General features: G+C 32.7%; 2 protein-coding genes across 2 annotated transcripts; both read left to right on the plus strand.

The window, feature by feature from the left end:
• Positions 1–708: 708 nt before the first annotated feature.
• LOC111009050 (Protein phosphatase 2C family protein) lies at positions 709–5,487 on the plus strand. The gene is made up of 10 exons (XM_022281977.2): positions 709–920; positions 1,395–1,682; positions 1,839–2,010; positions 2,474–2,627; positions 2,717–2,780; positions 2,884–2,991; positions 3,843–3,968; positions 4,080–4,315; positions 4,490–4,692; positions 4,811–5,487. The coding sequence occupies exons 2-10, from the start codon at positions 1,485–1,487 to the stop codon at positions 4,837–4,839; spliced, it is 1,290 nt and encodes a 429-aa protein (XP_022137669.1). The 5' UTR covers positions 709–920; positions 1,395–1,484; the 3' UTR covers positions 4,840–5,487.
• A 2,169-nt stretch (positions 5,488–7,656) lies between these two features.
• On the plus strand, positions 7,657–8,924 carry LOC111018578 (BRI1 kinase inhibitor 1). The gene has a single exon (XM_022294767.2). It carries the CDS (start codon positions 7,810–7,812, stop codon positions 8,725–8,727), a length of 918 nt encoding a protein of 305 aa, XP_022150459.1. The 5' UTR covers positions 7,657–7,809; the 3' UTR covers positions 8,728–8,924.
• The last annotated feature ends 14,328 nt before the right edge of the window (positions 8,925–23,252 follow it).

Below are 23,252 nucleotides of genomic sequence, written 5' to 3' on the forward strand. Positions count from 1 at the left end.
TGTCAATTAACGGCGCCGCTAATTCCGGGTCCGATTGCTTCACGGAGATTAAACGTCAACCCCACGGCGGTGCCCCCGAGGGTCCCTCTTGGCTTCATTGTTTGCAACTCACCTCTCCCGGTGGCCGGTCACATCCACCACGACCACGACCACGCTCTCCTTTTTCCTTATAATAAAATTTATTAAATTCATTTCGTTATTTTCATTATTTTCCATACAATTCAAACGGAGAAACCAATGTGACAATTAAAAAGGAAAAATAAAATAGAGAGGTATGAAAGGACGACACGTGGACGGGAAACGAGGTGAATGGGGGCGGAGTCCAGTTGGAAGTGGACCGGATCCAATGTGGAAAAAGATATGGTAGGGCCCATGAGGGTGGTGGGCCAGAGAGGAGCAGGCCCGGACCTGAAACGTGACCGGCATGTTATTCTTTAATTTTTTATTTTGTAAATTGGGAGAAGTATTTTTCTTTTTGCTGGAGTGAGATAATTAATAATTGTGAATTGGAAGTCAACAAGTCAATGGAGGGGAAAATGCTGAATCAACGGTTTTCAAGGCGCCGCAAGCGCCAAGACAGCGATGTCGGCTTCTAACCGGCTCCGGGCGCCAAATTAACGAAAATGCCTATTTTATTATTATTTTTTTCATTTGCCACGTCACCTCTAAACACACACAAAAGGGACACCCACAAAACTCCCTCATTTACGCTTTTAAATTTTTAATTTTTTTTCCATTATAGTTCTCTTTCTCTCTCTTTCTCTCTCTCTCTCTCGCGCGCGCGGATGAGAAATGGAATTTTTGCAGGGTGCCGGGATCCGCGTTTCTCGATCGCAGAAATCAATTCGGTTGACGGAATTGTTCCCGATTTCGGTGTAGTGTAATCAATCAATCGCCAAAGTCTTCGTGTCCTCTTCCCTGTAAATGCTCTTTTCTATTTTCTTTTCGTTTTTTTTTATTGGCGTTTTTTCGAGGATTTTGGAATGTTATTAGGGTATGGCGGTCTTTTAACTCCCCGTGATCTGCGTTGAATCTACTTCCGTTGTCATTGCGTTTTTTTTTTCATGAAAGAATTTGTTCCGGATCAATGAGTGAGAGGCTTAATTTGTTTTCGATGGGGGATTCTGGGTAAATTGTTACCGGATTTCGAATGTGCAATGTTGTTGCTTCTATTTTTTTTTTTTAATTTTTGTGGAAGTTTTTCATTTCCCCCTTGGAGATCTCGAAAAGTATGTAGCAATGATGGTGATTCGCATCCTTGATGCGTATGATTGGTCGTGTAACTTCTTGTACAAAATTCGCTTTGTTTTTCTAGTGTTCTGCAATGTAGATAGGTGTGCATGTCAAGTGTTTCGTTCGCTTGGTTTTTTATGAGTTTTTTTTTTTTTTGGCAGGACTTGTTTGATTAAATATGAAGATTTAGAATTGGGCGCTGTATATTTTGTGCGAAAGGCTGTTTTGCAATTCTGAGGACGCGGAACACGATGTCCACAAGGAGTGAACATCATACAGTCCCGCTCTCTGTGCTCCTGAAGCGTGAATTGGCTATTGAGAAGATTGAGAGACCGGAAATCATACATGGTCAAGCGGGTCAGAGTAAGAAAGGGGAGGATTTTACATTGCTAAAGACGGAATGCGAGAGAGTGGTCGGAGATGGAGTCTCTACATATTCGGTTTTTGGGGTATGTTCTCTATCTGCTTGAAAAAGATGATGGATTCTTTGGGATCGGTGCTTTACTTTTTTTACATCTATGCTGTATATAGTCTTTCCCCCTTAAGGAAATGAAATTTTGCTGCTTTGGACCTCTATATCAAAAACTGAATTCTTATGTTTGCAGCTTTTTGATGGACATAATGGATCTGCTGCTGCTATTTATTCAAAGGAGAATCTTTTGAACAATGTTTTAGCTGCTATTCCCTCAGATCTCAACAGAGATGAATGGATTGCAGCATTGCCAAGGGCCTTGGTTGCAGGCTTTGTGAAGACGGACAAAGATTTTCAAGAGAAAGGTGAGAGCATCTCCATTTAAACTAAGTTTCCAGACGAGCTGTTTTTCGTTACCTCCTCTAGTCGCTATCAACATTTTGGGAATTGATTGGAGTTCTCACTAACCCTGGAAAGGGAAGATTGTGGATTGGAGTGCATTTTATTTTGTATGAAGAAAAGGTTCCCGAAAAGTTATATCTACCATGTTGGTGCTCTCAAGATATTCTTTTGCATTTTGGCAACTTTAGGTGGAAGAAAACACAAAAAGTAAATAGATTTCTATGATTTTGGTTTGCCTGGCAATAGTCTTGAAAATATATGACTTAACTTTTTCTGCTTGATCATTATAGTTTATTGGCTGCTCCTATGTACAGCGTCTCATTTCTTGAAACTTTTCTTACAAGTGCTGTGCCATAAAAGTTACAATTCTGATATGGGCATTTTAAAAGCCTATAATGTTGATTGTTGCTACTGTTGTTATTCCAGCACAAACATCAGGAACTACCGTCACCTTCATGATCATTGAGGGATGGGTTCTCACTGTTGCTTCTGTTGGTGATTCCCGTTGCACTTTAGAATCAGCTGAAGGTGGTATCTACTACTTATCAGCAGATCATAGACTAGAATGCAATGAAGAAGAGTATGTTGTCACTCATTAATTCAACATTGACTTAGTACTCACTTTTTACATTATTATTGTGCTTAAGATTCTTCAATGTTTTTCAATAGGAGAGAACGTATAATTGCTAGTGGTGGTGAGGTGGGCCGGCTGAATACTGGGGGTGGTGCTGAGGTGTGATTGTTTGACTGAAAATTTTATAAGCTAGTCTTACCTTTCTGTAAGTCCAAAGCCTGACTTTTTGATGCTTAACTTGCGTGTCTTTTGTTAATTTTAGATTGGCCCATTGAGATGTTGGCCCGGTGGTTTGTGTCTATCGCGATCAATTGGTGATATGGATATTGGCGAGTTTATAGTACCTGTTCCCTACGTGAAGCAAGTTAAGGTAGCTTTCTGTCTGTCAATGTAATTTTTCTACATATTATGAATTTAATAAGTTATTTATCCTTGCTTGCTACATAATGATACTATTTTCTATGTAATTGTTTTTTATTTTGAAATTTAGAATAAGGCTTGGCCTATTGAAACACTTTTTCCAAATTATAAATATAATTGCTTTTGTTGGACAGATGCTTGTGCATGGTTGGATACTCCTTAATTTATTATTATTGCTTCTTTTCCCATGTTTTTGCATGTGATCAATGTGTGAACCTTGTTTTTTGATCTTCAACTTTCTTTAGATTTCCATAATAGCTAAATTAATAAGAACTAATTATGTATGAGATTAAAATGGGAGGGGAGGAGATTGGAGCTTTATTTACCGGCTAGTTGTTGGATTATAGGCTATTATGGATAAAATCTTATACTGATTTTTGTCGAACCTGAAGTTAATATGTTATATAGCAATTTTGTCGGTTTGGTTGGATTACATTCGACCAAACCGACGTGGTTTAGAGTTTGTTAGAGATGAGAAAGTATATTAGGGTTTGGTGGTAACTCAGGTGTGCATAACAGAGAGGGGGACTAATGTAACAGTTGAAGGAGAGAGAGTGTGTTATAAATAGTAGGAAGGAAAGAGGGCAAACATACACAATCTTTTGGTGGGTAAGCGCATATTTGATTGGAGGAGAAACCAGGTTCTTGTATTTTCAGCACCCAATAAACTGTTTATGTTCTTTTGGTTATTAGGTTTTCATGTCTTTAATGTTTAATTGAACCGCAACATATTTGTGTAATCTGCAATTTGGAATGTCATCCTTTTGTCAAGTAAATTAATGCTCTAATTTCATCTTGCAGCTATCTTCTACTGGTGGTAGGGTTATTATTTCAAGTGATGGTGTTTGGGATGCTTTATCAGCTGAAACAGCCTATGATTGTTGTCGTGGGATGTCAGCAGAGACTGCTGCTGCACAAATTGTGAAAGTATGGATGGTTACAAATTGATTCTTTTAGTCTTTTTTGTTTCATACAGCTACAGTAACTTTATTATAATTCTATGATGATTTCCAACTAACTGAACATCTTTCTTTTCAGGAAGCAGTGCAGTCAAAGGGACTTAGAGATGATACTACATGTATTGTGATTGACATATTACCAAGGGATAAACCACCTTCTGCTTTACCACCACCAAAGAAGCAGGGAAAGGGAATGTTTAAATCTATGTTCCGCAAAAGGACTTCTGAATCATCTTCTCATTTTGAGAAGGAATATATGGAGCCGGATGTTGTTGAGGAATTATTTGAGGAAGGATCAGCTATGCTATCAGAAAGGTTTGTGATTTAAAAATCAGAGACGTTAAGTTGACTTTGAATTAATTTAACTAGGACATTTTGATGATTGACTCACATGGGCAATTCTGGTTTATTGTCACTTTTCTATGTTATGGTGTTAAATTATATGTCTTATCGTAAATATTCTCCTGACTCTGAACTTATAAAATGCAGGTTAGATGCCAAGTATCCCATCTGCAACATGTTTAAGCTGTTCATATGTGCAGTATGCCAAGTGGAGATCCAACCTCGGGAGGGTGTTTCCATATATGCCGGCTCATCTAACCGGGGAAAATTGCGGGCTTGGGATGGACCTTTCCTATGCTTAAGTTGCCAAGAGAAGAAAGAAGCCATGGAAGGGAAAAGACCATCTGGAGGTCTGTAGATCCTGTGTTTGTGTGTGTAATACTGAGTGTGCATGTTTGTCTTTCTACATCAGTTTTGTTCAGATTTGACCCTAAACAGCTTCAAAATCATTCTTGTGTCTCTGTACAGATAGACACAACAGCAGTGGAAGTGACTAGCCTACTCTTCAGCTACACTTCATTGTGGGTGAACTAAGCAGAGTTGATTGCGATCTTGGAAATGGCGAGTCTTAGAAATTGTCAGAGTTGACCTTCGTCTCAGAAATGGACCCTTCTTGGAGGTTTTCCTCAATTCTCATTGCTGACATTGAGAATTTTGGATCCCTTTTTGGATTCCACGACAAATTCCATTGGGAAATATAGCTCTCTAGTGTTTACTACTCTTCAAGTCAGAAGATGCAGTTAGAGTTGGTTGGTTTGATACCGTTTTCTGACATCGGTTATGATGACATGCTTGCCTCATCTTTGGTGGAAAACTTTGGATAAAGTCGCCTGTATATGACACTGAAGAGTGAAGGTAAAATCATTTATTTTCTCCATTCATCCCATTATCTGCTCGTCCTTCCAACTTACGATGCCACTGAATGAACACATTTGTAACTTAATATATAGGGGAGTTCAATTAGATATTTTTAGCTTACCGTTGGTTAGGAGGAAATCCCTTGCAACACAGCTGTCTAGACGAATTGTTCATATAACATTTGATTATATTCTCTGACATGTCCGAGATGATGAACCATATTAATTGAAAATATTGGCAGTTCTTTTTTATGAGGAAAAGAAAATCCTACAATCCCCATTACTCAAGTTGTTTGTATATATTGATCTCTTCCATGGTTTTCTGCTCTTTGATCTGAATAGACTGGAGAATTCGGTTCAAATTTGGTTATTTAGATATTGACGTATCCTACTTTTTGACCAGTCTTTATTTTGCCAACTCTTCGAATCAATCATTTAATCCGTACACTTGAATCTGGTCTGTGCACTTCCCCTTTTACTAATTGTCTTCTTCACTTTGTTTGTGGGATGGATAGCGCAGCTGTAAATCTAGACGCCCTGACCCGACGCTAGTGCGTTCAAGCAGGGTTGTGGTCACAGGCCACAAGGCAAGAAGTAGACACTGTTTTGGTTGTATTTGGCAGTAGAAGCCAAGCCACACGTGAACTGCAAGCTAGCTAATAGGGACTTGTTATTGTTTTGTGTTTTAGATTTTATTCCTTTAGAGCGTAGAGACGTGAGAAATCTAAAAGTCCCTTTTTCTTTCTTTGACTATTCCTCCCTAACTCTCTTATTGTGAGTCAAGTCGTGTCCGAGTCTAGACGAGTCATATTTAGATCTGATAAAGTGAGAGAAACACACGAGATTTGCATATTTTGATCCTTGGAACAGATTTATGGGTAGTTCGACCCTAAGATACAATTATCATCATGGAGATAGAAATTGAAAGGTTCATTAATAACCCTGTAAATCCAAGTGAGGACAAAGATTCTAAGGACCCATTTACACAAGTCCTGTGCTTTTCCTTTCCCCTTCCCTTGTGATTTGAGATACTCATATCCACTCATCCAATCCATTCACTCACACCCACAGATCCTTAAAGATACTTATCTAATCAAATCCTTTCCCTTTCCCTTTCCTTCTTGGCTTCCAATTAAACAGTGTTTTCTTTGACAAAACAGCAATAATTTTCTGCCCAAAACCCCATAGCTTTAGAGAAGAGAAGAGCAGAGAAGAGCGGTCCAAACACTTCGCACTCAATCCCCTCTCTCTCTCTCTCTCTCTAAATTATTTCTCCATGATTTTGTTGTTGACCTGAGCTTTACAAAATACCTCAAACTAACTCACTCTCTGCTCCTCTCTGTATAGAATTGGACCACCCTTCACACGTGTGTGTAGGTCCACCATCCCACCAAACTGCATCAACATTCTTATCTTCTTTTTCCTTTTTCCCATATTACCATTTCCTCTGTTTTTCCTTTGTTTTCCTCACGTGTGTTGTCGAATCTCTCTCTGGAAATGGTATATTTATAATCCATTGAAATTCCCTTTTTTTGAAGCCATGAACAAGGTTTCATTTCCCAGAATGTTGTCTCGAATGGTTTAATAGGAGCAATTGGTTGAATTTTTAGAGGGTTGAAATGAATGCAGATAGAATGTAACTGTGTCGGTACCACTATGCAAATTATATGTAGTTTAAGAGGAGCACGTGCTGTAACAGTTGATGCACAATCATTTTCTAATTCTTAACAAGTTAATAATTTTGTCCCTACACGACAAAATTTTCTTCATCAGCCTAATTACATTTTTCTTCCCTCTAAAAGATGGAAATATAATAAATAATTAGACAACAGAGATGTTTGGATTGATTAGCTGTGAAAAGGGTCTTTCCCATACCTTACACAAAGATTATGTTGTGCTTGGATTCTCTCCTTTTTCTAATATATAATATATGATGGAAATTTGTTTGTTTATTTATTTATTTCTCAATAGAAAATCTCGAGGCAAACATTTATGTCTGATTATTTAAGTTATGCTTACATCGATAATATTTACTTGCATTAGTATCTTTTGAGCACAAGGTCAAAAAACGAGGGAGTTTTTGGTCATTGTTAGGTAACTGAAATGGTGTCAGTGACCAACTTAAGACAGTTTTGATTGCTGAATTAAAAGGACATCATGGAAAGTTAAAAGACATTACACCCATAATTTCAAATTGATTGACTGACATTACATATCCTCCTCTTGTCATTTTCAATCTAATTTGTCACATATGCCACTTTCCCTTTTGAAAAGATTATCTCCAAATGGGTTTTCTTGTTTATAAACTGTACTCTTAAAATACATAAAATCATAAAATAAGCTATTTCCCAATGATCCCTATGATCAAATATTTATAACCTTAATAGCTGTTGGATTAAATAGGGGCCCACATCAAGAGAAAATGTACTTAAACCAAACTTAAATTGAATGGCTTGCCATTTCCACAAAGGACATTCCATTCTCAGCTTCAGGTAGTCAATAGACAAGATCCCTCTCTCTCTATTTCTCTCTCTCCACTGATTCATAATCTCCTTATCTTACTCCACAAGCTGGAAAAGAGTTAGGAAAGAGAATTTCAGACACTGAAACATGAACACCAATCAGCAGCAGCAGAAGACAGGAGAGAGAGTTGCAGAGTACAAGCAAGAAGCAGAGAAGTTTAAGGTTGAAGAAAGAGAAAGCCAACAGCCAAATCCAGAGCCACCAGCAACTTCTCCTCTTCCTCCCTCTGCTTCCTCTTCTCCTTCCCATGAATTCTCCTTCACAATCTCTCTTCATTCTGCCTCTTCTGATAAAACAAAAGCTGCCACTCCTTCCTTTGCCATTGACTTGTCCCCTGCGGATGACATCTTCTTCCATGGCCACTTGCTTCCCCTTCATCTCCTCTCCCACCTTCCTTCTTCTTCCCCGCGCACCTCGACCAATTCCATCGACAGCTTCACTATCCCAATCAAAGAAATCTGGGACAATGAAGACCCCATCAAAGACAGCTCAAGTTGCAGCACCAGCACCAGCACCACCAAGCACCACGAAACTAGACCTACCGAAACGGGTGGAAGAACCAAATCGAAGCCTTTCTCATTGTTCGGCTTTGCGAAGTGGCGAAAAGGGTTCGAGGTTTCCGAGCACGACGATAAGGCTAAGCACAAGAGGAAGCTGGGGTTTGATGTTAGTCAGGTTCTAAAGCGATATGCAAGTGTGGTCAGGCCGTTGTTGTCCTTCAGAGGAAGGAAGGAGAACTTTCAAATTCGCCGCCAGGCTTATTCGTTTTCGGGTAATTTGAATCCACGAAACAAGCAAGAATTGAGAGGAAGAAGAGGGGAATTTTCGGCACCTGCATCCATGAGGACGTCTCCAACAAATAGCGGCCTTCTCGTCGCGACTCCATCTGCGTCGTCTTCTACTAGTGATAGCACCATGGAAGAATTACAGTCTGCAATTCAAGCTGCCATTGCTCACTGTAAGAACTCCATTGCTAAAGAAGATAAAACCAATGTCAAAAGCTGATATAAACAGTAAATCTTCTTCGCTCGTAAACTCCGATTCCTCATTCATGTACAATATCCATACATAGAGAGAGAGAGAGAGGAAAAAGTGTTCAACTGGTATGCATGGCTCCAAAAGCTCAGAGAAATTAAGTTTGTATTTAATGTAAAAAGCCCATGATTAATTGCTCTATGATTCTTAATTGCGGATTTTGAGCATTTGAATAACTTCCTAGTCTTGCACATAGAGCATGATTCTCCCATGTGTTATTAATACACAGAATGAACGAACCCTTTTACTGTTTCACTATCAGAATCTATAAATGTGGAAGAACAGAGCAGAACATAAACAGAACAGACAATCTTCAGTTCTTTTGCTGACAATGCTAAGCAAAGTTTTGGGCTTTTGAGAAGAACCACAATGCAAGAGAGACTGTTTATTAAGAAAGCTAACATTTCCGAAACTAGATTGAAAAAAGTTCAAAAATTTCCATAAAGTTGAGGCTAGAAATTAGCAATTCCCATATCCAAACTCCTCCGAGAATTGACATATAACAGAACCGTTCCCCACCTCTCTCTCTCTCTCTCTCTCTCTCATCATCATCATCATTATCATCATCCTCTTAACAATACGAATTCCAATCAGTAATACTGGGTTGCAGAGTAAAAGTGAAAGTGAAACTTCACAAGAAATTCACTGTAGGACATAGGGGAAAAAGTTTGTAAGAACTTTAATCCAGAGCCGGGCCAACCCCACGAGAAAAGAGACTGATCTAAAAACAATTTTTCAAGTTTGTGGAAAAAGAGCTTGAATCAGATTTCAGAGTGGGGACAGATTGGAATGGGTTCTGCAAATGAGTCCAACAAAACGAATGATAGCCACAGAATTCACGAAAGAAAAGAGTACCCCCAAAAGTACCATAATAGAAAGAGATAACAATAATTCAAAAGAAGCCCACTCAAAAACTCAAATCAACTTTGACACTTTGAACCCTAACTGAACCATCAAAAATCCAGAGAATGATGATGCTGATGATGATGATGAGCTATATACAATACCTGATTGGCCATCTCCGTAGAATATAAAACAACCCCACATGATCATATCACAACCCAATAGTCCCACACAATAAAGGGTTCCAAGTCTTTTCAACAATCATCGAAAAGGCTTTTGCAGAAACAGAAAAAAAGTGCACACACACAAACAGAGAAGCCAAAACAAAAGGGCTTTGAATTTGCGTCAACAGCGCACGAGTGGGCGGTGGCAGAGCCGCCCGAGCGACGACAGCAAATTGAGGACCATTTGGAATTGAATTGGGGTTCATGATTAAAGTGGCTTACCAATCATGTGAACAACTTCAAAAAGCTTACAACACCCATTTGAACAGAGAAAATTAGGATTCCTTTTTCACAAGTTACACAAAACAAATTCAGAGCAAACAAGTTTCTTTGCTTTTTTCCTTTTTGATCAAGTTGGTTAATCCTATTATCGATGGCGACTCTTAGCATTATGAGCAGTAAAGATTCAAGAAAATGGGGAATGTTGGCCATTCCATACTGCTCGATATGCTTTCTCCTGAATCCGGACATTCGCTTTTATTATTACGTCCATGTTCGAAGTTAGGGCATTTTATTACCCGAAAAAAAAAGTGTAGGTCACTAGAGATTTTTTTTTAATAAAAGGTGTGGAGTGGGATCGAACTCACGACTTCTTAATTAGAAATATATGTAATTACCGTTGAACTATGTTCGCTTTGACTATCAATGATTTGAGATTATTTTTCATGGAGATGCGATTATGATGATTTTTTAAACTTTGGAATATTTTTGCCATTAAATTCCAAGTTTGGTTAACTTGAATTATCATGAAAAGTTTACAACATAAATATATTCCCCATACTTGGTGTAGGAAAGAAAGAAAAAAAAGAAAATTTAGGATCATAATTTTTTTATCCCATATTATCACTTTTTAAAAGATTTTGTTATATATACTTTGGAATTTTGAACAATAAAAGTGGTATATAAAAAGATAATTAGTCTGACTCGTTGGGTTAAGATGGCCCAAATGGAGTTTTGGGCCTACATGAAAGCCCGGACTCGTTTTCTACCTTTCAATTTTTTTAATATTATTTATTATTTTGCGACATATCTCAACGACTTACTATACTCTATTTTAATGAGTTGAAGGCTTAAAATCCTATACCTTATTTTATTAAACTAAAAAAGTATATTATTTATTTTTTTTAGAATGTATCTAATAGTTCCATCTCTTCCATTTTTTCTTCTTCTTTTTCTTTTTTATTCTAATAAGCACTTTTCAAGGAAGTTTCTGTTGTACTTTACCAATATCAAATGCTTTCCACACAAACATTTATTTATCCCTATTAATCCATAATAAAATAAAATTTATCTTGCAATAATTTACAATTTATCATTCACTTTTAAGTAATATATTAAAAAAAACATTTTCATTTTATTAAAAGAAATTTTAAAATATTAATTAGAACCAAACCAAAGTAATTATTTTTTAAGCATATTTTAATATAATTTTTCTATATATATAAAAAGCACTTTTAATAAAACATATATTTTTTAAAAGCATTCTCAAATACAATATTGGAAAGTGAAAAAACCACAATTTTATTTTGTTTTGAAAAAAAATTAATGAGCTGAATACACATTAAAAAATTATAAAAACTTACACGAATCTAAACTCTTAATTAAAACTACATATTCTACCTATATAAACACACCGCCTCAAATAACTTTTCGAACTTCAAAATTATAAAAACTCAAACGTCTTTAAACTTGTGAATAAAAAGAGCCCTTTTATTTAATTGAGGGCAACTTTAATTCCTTATAATATATTTGTATTCCCTTAAGATATAGAAATTATATGTTTATTACAAAAAGGGTAAGAATAAAACTTCATTTTTATTTAATAAGAATGCTTTAGAACCTTCTATACACAAAAAGCAATTGAAATTTAACTAATTAATTAGGCATGAAAACAAACTAACCCTCCCTTTTTTTTTCTTTTGAAAAATATTAACTAAAAAGCCAATCGGTACATCTACCAACATTCCATGAAATTGAATTTTTTACATAAAAAAAAAAAGAAAGAAAAAAACCCTTTAAACATCCCTTGATCACGTGACTTTTTTTTTTTCACCTCATTCTATATACGTAGTAATGACATAATTTTCTTAAATCTCAAAACCTTTGAATTGTAATATTAAAAAAAATGTTTAAATCATTATTATTATGTAAAAATATAGAAGTGAATAGGAGTGTTTTTATTTTTTATTTTTTAGTTCAATAAATTTGATAGCAAGAATCCTACCTCGAGGTGAACTATACTCAAATTAGTATAAATCTAAAATGCTCAAGTCAAAGAGAAATTAAATATATGTTTATTCGAAGCAGTTATATAGTACCGATCATACACGCAATAGCAGAAAGAAAATATAATATTTCCTATTTAAAATTTCAAATGATGGCATATTTACGTTTCTCGGTATAAGTAACGAGAGATTCGAAATCTGTCTCGCTGATGAATCCATCTCTATCGGAATCGGTGTGGAAGAGGGCGTGGGAAGCTCTGTAGGAGGGGAGAAGTGAGCCGATGTAGCGGAAGGCTTCGGTGAGCTCGTTGGCGTTGAGGCACCCGTCGCCGTCGCGGTCGTGGTTTCTGAAGATCTGGCTGAGCTGCTCTCGCGACAGCTTCGGCCGGTACTGCTTTCCTTTGCGACCCATTGAGATCTCCAAAAGTACTGCTTCCGAGCTAAGAAATTAAATACTACAATGGCCTCTCTCTCCTAATTTTTCGTTGCTCTTGGGACTTGCTCTATTGCGGCCTTCTCCACTTATTACATATTTATAGAGAGGCTGATGTGGGAAAATTAATCTGTTTGTGAACTCAATTTGGACTTGTTTGGCTCACATGCATGTGTGTCTGTAAGTTGAGATTCCAAAAGCTACAAATTCAATTCTTTCGGTTTTTTGGAAAGGGGGAAGTAAAAGTTAAAAGAAAAAAATAAACAAAAATACCCAAGTGCTTAGGTCGGCCTCGAATAAAAATTTTTATTCGGGTTTTTATTTACTTATCGAAAATTTATATTAAAAAAATTGTACATAATAGAGTCCTTCACATCTTACCACATTTAATTCTTTCAAAAATTCAATAGAACAAGTAGAATTGAAAATCAGCTTTACTCAAAATCTACTTCAATAACAGTAAAATGGCATTGTGACATGGGTTTTAACTTCTAACTCTCATAACGGATTTAGCTAGAAATGTACGGAAAGAAAGAAATGATACAACACATCCTAAGGTGGCTCCCAAAAGAGAATAAATCAACTCATATGATCGTTCTGTTTTAATTACTGGATATGTAGTTCCGACACTATTCTTAATTACTTTCTTCGCCTTGCGTCAACTCTCTCTTCAGATGGAGAATCTCCTTTTGTTTCTTTTTTTTTTTTTTTTTTTTAAATATTGTTCTCGTAAGGATTGATTCTTTGGACAACTTTGTTTTAAAGCTTTTATACTACCTCTCAAAATTACAGCAAAACAAACGCATACGGTACAGACTCGTTAAAAACCCGAATAACTCTATTTATTTGCTTTGTCTTGTATAAGCTCAATTGCTACTGTCTATATTAGCTTCAACGAATAGTCTTGATGCTCCAACCACATCTACGCACTAGAGCAAATTAACAAAAAATGGGGTACAATAATCTTATACAGATAGTACTTAAGTATATTTTTCACAGTAAAATAGGTAACAAAAAGTTAAAAGAGAGGAGAATACACTACTTTAAATAGAACTGGAGATTTGTTAGAGAGAAATAGAGATAAAAACTATAAAGACAACTGGAATTTAAAGAAAGAGAAATATTTTAGAGAAAATTAGAGACGTGTTTGTTAGAGGCTAGAGGAGATAATAAATTAGAGAGATTGTGAAGAGGAAAAGTCATAGAAGGAGAAATTATGGGAGGGAGTAGTTTGAAAAAGAGGGGGTGGGGGAAGAAAAATTAAATAGAAATTAAAAGTTTACTTTTATCCCTTTTAACCTATTAAAGAAAAAAGATCACCCAGTGAAGGAAAAATTACAGAAAGATCAAGTTTTAGATTGAGAAAAGTCAAAGAGAAAAATATTGAGATGTGAGAATGAAAGAAAAATGAGAGATCAAAAATTTAGGAAAGTTGTTTGGGAGAGTGGGAATTTTTCTCTTATGTTTTTTTTGTTTAGTTTAATAAATGTGGGGATCGGACCATTAAACTTTTCTTTAAAATAGTATTAAGTGTTTTATCTTTTAAGCTATATTTAAATGGACCGGAAGCGAAAATTAGAAAGAAAATATATTGGAGATACATAGTTGGTCAAAAAGCAAAATATATTAATTTTTAAAAGAAATAAATTTTCTTTTAAAAAAATTGTTTTATGGAATTTATTAACAATTTAAAAAATATTTATCTATTATTAAATGATTTTTACGAATTCTAAACTTACATTTTTCTACGACCTATCTTTTTTTTTAATTAATTTTGATTTGATTATACAAATTCAAGTCGGTCCACAGCTTCAATTTTTTTATACTTATTGAAATTATGAGCCACTTTTTGTGAGCCTATAAACCAAGTCTATGATGGTACTTTGCACATTAAAAAAAAATTTATATTAATCTAAACGTAATTAAAACTAATTTTTCTACCTATATGATCACACAATCTCAAATAACTTTTCAACTTCAAAAGATTATTAAAAATCAAAAGGATGGCTTTAAACTTGTGAATAAAAGAGAGTCCTTTTATTTAATTTTCGGGAAATTTTAATTCCTTATGATATATTTGTATTCCCGATATATAGAAATTATATGTTTGTTACGAAAAGAGTAAGAATAAAACTTAATTTTATTTAATAAAAATGCTTTACAACCTTATATAGACAAAAAAGCAAAATGACGACAGTTGAAATTTAACTAACTAATTTAGGCATGAAAACAAACTAACTTACCGATCTTTTTTTTTCTTTTGCAAAATATTAACTAACAAGCCTTGATCTTTGACGGAATCTCTATATAATTAAACAGCTCAATCTTTATATATAAACCCCAATGAAATTGATTTTTTTTTCCAAAAGATTAAATTGAATTTTTTACATAAAAGAAAAAAAAAACTAAACATATCTCTCGATCATGTGATGTATCTTTTTTTTTTATTGTCTCATTCTCTATACCTTAATAATAACATGATTTTCTTTTTAAAAAAATAGAAAAAGAGAATTAATTAGTACACGATCAACTGTTCACACATAAACAACATGTTCTCAGAGTAGGCGTATTTAAAAAGTGCTTAAAAAATTTATTATTATGTAAAAATGTAAAAATAAATATGTGTGTTTTTTTTTCCTTTTATAGTTCAATAAATTTGAGAGTAAAAGATTCCCGGTCCGAAAAAGGTAATAAATATTTTATTCACTAAACTATATTTAAGTCAGTACAAATACGAAGATCTAAGAGCGTACTCAAATACTTCGGCCGGAGAAAGACGAAGATCTATTTATTCAAAACAATTATTAAACTGTTGGTGTTGATCATACACAGATAGGAAAAAAGAAAGTCGAATATTTCATATTTAAAATTTCAAATGATGGTGTATTTACGTTTCTCGGCATAATTAAGGAGAGATTCGAAATCTTTCTCGCCGATGAATCCATCTCGATCGGAATCAGTGTGGAAGAGGGCGTGGCGAGCTCTGTAGGAGGGGAGAAATGCACCGATGTAGCGGAAGGCTTCGGTGAGCTCGTCGGCGTTGAGGCGCCCGTCGCCATCGTCGTCGTGGTTTCTGAAGATTTGGCTGAGCTGCTCTCGCGACAGCTTCGGCCGGTACTGCTTTCCTTTGCGAGCCATTGAGATCTTCAGAATGATTTCTTCTGTTTTTTGTTGCTCTTAGGACTTGTACTATTGCCTTCTCCAACTTACATATTTATAGAGAGGGGCAGAAAAGGCATGTGGGAAAATTAATCTGTGTGAACTCAAAATTTGGACTTGTTTGGCTCACATGCATTTGTGTGTAAGTTGAGATTCCAAAAGCTACAAATTCAATTCTTTCAAGTTTTGGGGGAGGGGTGTAAAAGAAAAGAACAATACTTTAAGTGTCTAAGGTTCGTACAGAATAAAGCTCTTCACATCCTTCTTCCAAAAATTAATAGAACGAATAGAATTAAAAATGAGCTTTTTACTCGACTAGATTTAACTTCAATAACAAAAAAATGACATTCACATAGTGGTATAGGTTATAACTTCGTAACCCCTATAGTGGGTTTAGTGATCATATTTGACATAGAAATGCACAGAAAGAAAGAAATAATACGATCCATCCTAAGTTTGGCTACTAAAAGAGAAGAAAACTCGTATGAAGTTTTGATTTAACTACTGGATATGCAGCTTCAACACTATTCTATTAATTACCTTCTTCCCTACGTCAGCTTTCTCTTCAGGTGGGGGAATCTCCTTTGTTTACGTGAATTTTTTTAATATTATTGTTATTCTTGGGATTGTTTCTTTAGACAACTTTCATTTTAAAACCTTTCATACTACCTCTTAAAATTACAGCAAAGCAGACGCAGAAGGTACGGGTTCAGTAAAACCTCGCGTACCTCTAATTACTATGCTTTATCTTGGATAAGCTTAATGGCTAATGTCTATATTAGCCTTGATGTTCCAGCCATCTCTAGCAAAGCAACAAAAATTGAGTAATCTTATACATATAAGCACTTAAGTATATTTTTCATATTAAAATAGGTAAAAAAAAAATAAGAGAGAGAAAAATGTGCTACTTTACAAAGAATTTGAGATAGGTTAGAGAGAGAAAGAGATAAAAAAAAAAACTATAAAAACAACTGCAATTTAGAGAGAGAAATATTTTAGAGAAAATTAGAGACTGTGTTAGAGCGTAGAGGGAGATAAATTATAGATATTATGGAGAAAAGTTTGAAAAAGAGGGAGATAGGGCTAGAAAAAGAAAAATAAAATAAAAATTAAAGCTCTATTATTATCCCTTTTAACTCATGAAAGGAAAAAGTGTTTTATCTTTTAAACTATATTTAAATTGACGTGGAGCGATATATCAAAAGAAAGAAGCATATAGTTTGTCGTATTTGAACATAGTTCAAGTGGTGAAGGTACATATCAGATCATGAGTAAAACATGCACACGGTTGAGAAAAATTGATAAAATTAATTTGTAAAAAGAAAGAAAAAGTGAAAAAGGAGATCCTCTTTTACTGTTTTATTATTAATATTTTTCATAGGACACGTTGCAGGATTTCTTTTATTCAACGCCATTTTGAGATATGATAGGTAAAATTGTAGCCCCCCGCCTACGTATGCAAATATTTGTACTCTCTTTATATATATATATATATATATATATATATATATATATATATATATATAACATACATACATACATATCTTTTGTAAATATTTCTCTGAATGATACACACACATATATAGGTAAATAGTCCTTACAAAAATCTATAATACGATGATCAAACCTTTCTATATATAAAGCTTAATTGATTGAAATTTAAAGTAAGTTTAAATTGACTCACTAAATTAAAATATAGATTAATTTTAAATAATTTTTTTAGTACTATAATTTGAGGATATGGAGATCAAACCACTAATTTCGAAGGAAGAATTGTATGTCAATTACCATTAGCTATGTTCATATTGACATTTATCTTAGATAATTAATGAATGTATAATGTTATAATTACATTTTATGCTTGCATATTAAATAGAGTCATTATATTCACGAGTTTTTTTTTTATTAATGCATGAAAAGTAATTATTAAAAAAAAGAAGTATGAAAGAAAACGTACATGTTAAATTCAAGTTAAAATTACAGTGCTCTAAAACATTTACTTTGTGATTTCAATGTAATATAATTTAACTGGTTAAGATATATTCAACCAAAATATCGAAAGTTCAAATTCTCATCTCTCAAGTTGAATTTATAAAAAGAACCGACACGACAATCATGATTCAAGAAATTAGTAATAAAATCAATTTAATGAAGAAATTTAACTAGTCAAGACATACGACCCTTTTGGAGGTTTGAATCCTTCCACATTTTTGAAGTAAAAATAATAACAATAAAAATAAAAAGTTATTATATTATTACTTTTACAAATATAGGCGAAATGAATTTAGACATGCAACTGAGAAAAGTGAGACATTAAATATTTTTTAACCATATTATTTGTACTGGTCTAAAAAGTTTATCTTGTCAATGCGTAGGGAGGATAAGTTTTTTTTTCCTCTTTTTTGACGGAATATAGAGAGTAAGTTGTCATAAATAATTCTAATAATTTTAGAAAATTTATTCTTTTCCACCCTTAGATTTCAATCTTATTTTAGTTTTTAAACTTTCAGTATTATTTTATTTGCCCATGTTTTTTTATTTTAGGACTAATTATATTTTGGTTCAAATACTTTTAAATTAGTCGTTAGTCTTATGTCTTAAAATTTCAAAAGGTTTATTTTAACCGTTTGAACTTAAAATATCTATTTTAATTTTTTTACAACAAATGGAGATGAAGATTAGAACTTGCAATTTTTTAATTGGAAATAGGTGTCTAAACTAGTTGAATTATGCTCAAGTTGAAAAAATATCTATTTTGGTTGTAGTTTATGTTGTCATTAAATTGTTTAATAGACGTGCAAATTTGCAATAAGGTTTTAATATGGTATTAAATCAAAGATTAAAATATATATTTTGGAATCCAATTCTTTGTATTTATCCATATACCATTCGAGCGCGGCAAATACGAAAGTAAAAATAAATAAAAAAATGAAATTTTGGGAAAGAGGAAGAATGTGATCATCCACTTTACAAAAAGTAATTAGTTATTAGGAATCTTAGTTGGACATTAATTAGCCGTCCGATCCTAATGTCAGCATCGCCGGACCACCGCCATCGGATCTCTCCGCCGCTGATGTCTCTTTCTCCACGTCGGAGGAATTGTCGAAGCTGGCGTCCAGCCTAATCCGACCATTTCAAACCAGGGATCATTTTGGAACAAAAAGAATATTTAATGCTAATATATTCTATGTTCCATTCCACTTTCACCTTACGATCTAGAAGAATCGGACCGTGTTCTGAAATTCTCAAGAGTTATTCCAAATCAAACCAATTATTCCAACTATTACCATTAATCTAGCTTGGAGTAAATTGTGGGCCGGGTCAAGATTATTATTTCCTTTGTATTCTACATAATTGTTTTCCTTGATTGTTCAATTTGTTAAAATTAGTTTTATGCATCACAATAACATTCATGTATAGTCAAGGTACATACACACAAATATTCTTCCATCCGGTACCCGTTGGTTATCATTTTTAATTTCTTGCTAACTTGAGCATACTTGAATTGGTTAAGATATTTATCTCTAATCACAACGTCAATTTTCTTGATGACACAAGTGAGAACTCACAAAAATTGCAACAACAACGTATTGTGGAAGAAGGGATCAAATTCCCAGATACTTTATTCTTGCACCCTTCAAAGGACTTGTCATGGTTACTACTCTATTGGACGGACACAACTAGGGACAATGATGTTGGGAATAGTGGAGCCAAAACAAGAAGAGAAAAATGGACGTTCTCTTTTGCAGTTCTACAATCACCTCGAAAAGTTATTAGTATACTTCTTTGAATGTTCGATTTTCACACATAAACAATGTGTAAACTGTAAAATCTTTGAAATTTAAAAAGTGTTTAGTATATCTTTTAAGATTAAATTTTGTATTTAATAAGACTTTAATATAAAATTGAAAGGTCAAAGATTTGTTAGACACAAAATTCAAATTTGTGTTAATTAATAAATCCTTCAATTTTAAAATAACCTATTTGGCAAGAAAAAATCAAAGTTATAAATCTACTACACACTTTGTAAAATTTATAACATTTTTCTAAAACTAAAATGTATAGACATATTACAAACAAATTCAAAAACCAAAATTAATTTAACTTTAAAGAAAATAAAGAAATCAATAATTAATATTATATATATATAAACAAATGTTAAATAATATTTAAAATTTAAGATTCGAGACGAATATGATGATAGGTTCGGTTCAAGACGAGTAATACATTCTTTCATTTGTAGCCACAAATTAAATAAAAGAAATTTTCTCCATGTTGAATTCCCTAATTAGTTTAAAATTAAATTGTCTTGTCGATTAAGAGAAAGAAAGATAGATTATTTTTTATCTTTTAAAAAGTAAAGAAAATCCTATTGCTGACAAGAATATGGTGTTTGGAACAATTAGAATAATTTAAAATTCATCTAAGTTGGTTAGTTATTGTCACAAAATAATCTGGAAATCGAATTTGACGACTTTTGATATTATTAAAGTACTTTTCAAAAAAATTTCAAAATAATAAATAAATAAAGTACTATTCAAAATTGCCGGAGACTTGTAAGATTCGTCGGCCACGTGTCTGTTTGCAGCAAAAAAAGCATAAGCATAACCCATCAACTAAAATTATAGCATATATAATACAAAAATATTTGTGACATTATTAAAAACATAATTTTTTTTAATTAAAATACACGTAAACCTACCATCTTTTAATCTGAATATATGCTTAACAAATTATGCTTAGTTAAAGATTATTATATTTATCTTAATCATATACAAGTAAATAATTAATTCAAAAAATAAAAAAGTTATGAGAAAATTTTTAAATTAAATTCAAATTTAAAATTAATTTTAATTACGGTCTATTTTGGTTTCTCAACTTCTAAAATTTATTTACTTTTTTATATTGGAGCTTTCAAATTGTCTAAATTTAAAAGGAAAAAAAACAACAATTTTTACTCCTTACTATATTATTCTACTACCGAATATATTGAACAATCGATTATAGGTCCGCTACATATCCATATTAACACATTAAACGTATTCAAAAGTTCAAGGACTAATCCTACAAACATTTTAAAAGTTTTTAAGGATTAGAATATAAAAAATTTGAAGTTTAGAAACTAAAATGAATATTTTGATAATTCAATGACAAAAATTAAATTATCACGAATGTTAAAAGAACCAAATAGGATTTAAACTGTCGACCTAAGCATAGGCTAGCTAATTAAGACACATTTCTAAATCTTCCACCCACATGTTGTTGAACTAAAAGAAATTAATATTATATTATATAGGAGTTTACGATAAGGTACCCACTAAATTTGTTCATGCAGGTTTTTTTTGTAGCTCGCTTTGTACAACTCGACTAGTTAGCTCGCCGTAGATCTCAAACCTTCTAGAAATCAACATCAACCTACATTAAATTTCAAAGATATATATGATTATTAATTATATTCATATAAACATTATTATTTAAGAACAGATTTGATTGATATAATTGTTGAGAAATTATCACTTTTTAATTCTCTCGTTAATACATTATATAATGTGCAATGTGTTTAATATATAAAGTTTATTCTTTCTCACTTCATAAATTATATATAATTAGAACTAAAATGACAAACTGCAGTACATTGAAAGAAAGATTAATCTAACCAAAATAAGTATAACTCATCTATTATTGACATATATTCCTTTTTTTTGAAGTTGCAGGTTCGATCTCCCATATCCCCAAATTATTTTACTAAAAAAAGGAAAAAAATAAATGTTAATTCAAATAAAATTTAAATGTATAATATTTATTAGCAGTTTTAAGACGTGTACGTTTCCTCTCCTGCTTTCACATCCTAAATCCAATCCCAAAGCCCAAATGGCAAATGCGCTGGCTTTGTTTGTACATGATCTTAACTTATGTGGAAAATGAGCCCATTCATACGAGGCAATTGGGCTTGGGCCAACATATGCCTTCTGGATATATAATCAACAAAATAGTAGACACATTCTTATCTACAACCAATATCGGAAGTTTGAATATCCATTCCAAATTATTTTAAATTTAAATACCACCTTTAAAAAAACAAAAAATCAAATAGCATAGCACTCCTCATCTTCTACTTCTGAAGGGACATAAAAAAAAACTTTTTAAGTTTGAATATCTCCTCTGCCTAATTTCTATGCGTTAAGTAAAGATTTTTTTTCCTAGAATTGGCTCTTTGAATTTATTAGTAATTATGTATATATAGCAAAAATAAGTAAGGCTTTAAAAGGTTGATGTCGATGAAAATATAGAAGTTTCAATTTCATGAAATTATCGATGGATAATTCTAGAAAAGTCAAAGAAATTAAAAAATTGTAAAAAATATTTAAATTAATAAATAAACATTTTCTTATTTCTAAATAAGTTAAAAATAAATAATATTAATATTATGTATATATTAGTGACATTTTGATGATATTTTTCATATTTTGTCGATTTTTTTGTACTATAATGGAAATGTCGATGTAGAATTCATGAAACATGGACATGTCGATGAAAATGTTGACGTGTTGATGGATATTTAGAACCATTGTTCATGGAAGTGGTGATAAATAGAGTAGAAATTACTTTTTTTTTCTTTCTTCTTTTTTTATGCTGTTTTTGTTTTGTTTTGTTTTTATTTTTGAGTAGAAACTCAATTAGTTTTTTTTAGTTAATTTAATAAATTTATAGGTGCATAACCCTAAATGAAAAATATATATATTATTAAAAAAATGGACAAAGAATTAAATTCTTACGTGGAAAATGAAACTCGTTCATTCTGCAAATAAACATTTTTGCACGTCATTTATTCTTCTTTATAGTGTTTTTATCTTGACTAAAGGATATACATAGCAGGTTAAAAAAACATTTTTATGAGATTGATTGGATTTATTTAAAATATTCAAGAGATTTAATTGGATGCACAATATCAGATTCGAAAAAATTATAATAAACCACTCGTATATTTCATAAGAGTTCATTACTTTCTATAAAACAATTTCACAAAATATTTAAATTCCTCGAAAGATCGATTTTTTGATCCATTATATATATCAGCTATGCTCAGGTTGGCAGATCTTAACCCACATGTTTGGTATTTGTTTGGTATTTATATAAGTAGTATAAAAATAAATATGTATTTTTCATTATAATATGAAGTTTTTTTAATACATCAACAACATGGTGATATGGGATGAAAATTTAAACTTACGATCTTTTGGTATGAGTTATAATTCTATTAACTTTACCCATTGAGCTATAAGTTCAGATTGGCTAATATAAAATTTTTAGTATGCATCAAATAAAAGTCAAACTTAAAATGTAAGATTAAATATATTAATTTATTCTTTTGTCAACACGGATGTAGCTTAGCCTACTCCAATTTATTGGACTAAACAAAGTTAAACATACCAAGAGAATTTAAATTTATACTATATTTAGGGGAAAAAATACATTTATTACATTTTTAAAAATAAAAATTGTGATATTTTTAAAAATCAATATTAACTTGATTTTAAGAAGTGAAATTTTCTTGCTATTTGTTTTTTTTTCCTATTCACCTTTAATTTTGACTTGGGAGGTAGTTTTCTC

This window comes from Momordica charantia, assembly GCF_013281855.1.
Source record: "Momordica charantia cultivar OHB3-1 chromosome 11 unlocalized genomic scaffold, Mcharantia_2.0 BLBB01000011.1, whole genome shotgun sequence".
Taxonomy (NCBI): domain Eukaryota; kingdom Viridiplantae; phylum Streptophyta; class Magnoliopsida; order Cucurbitales; family Cucurbitaceae; genus Momordica; species Momordica charantia.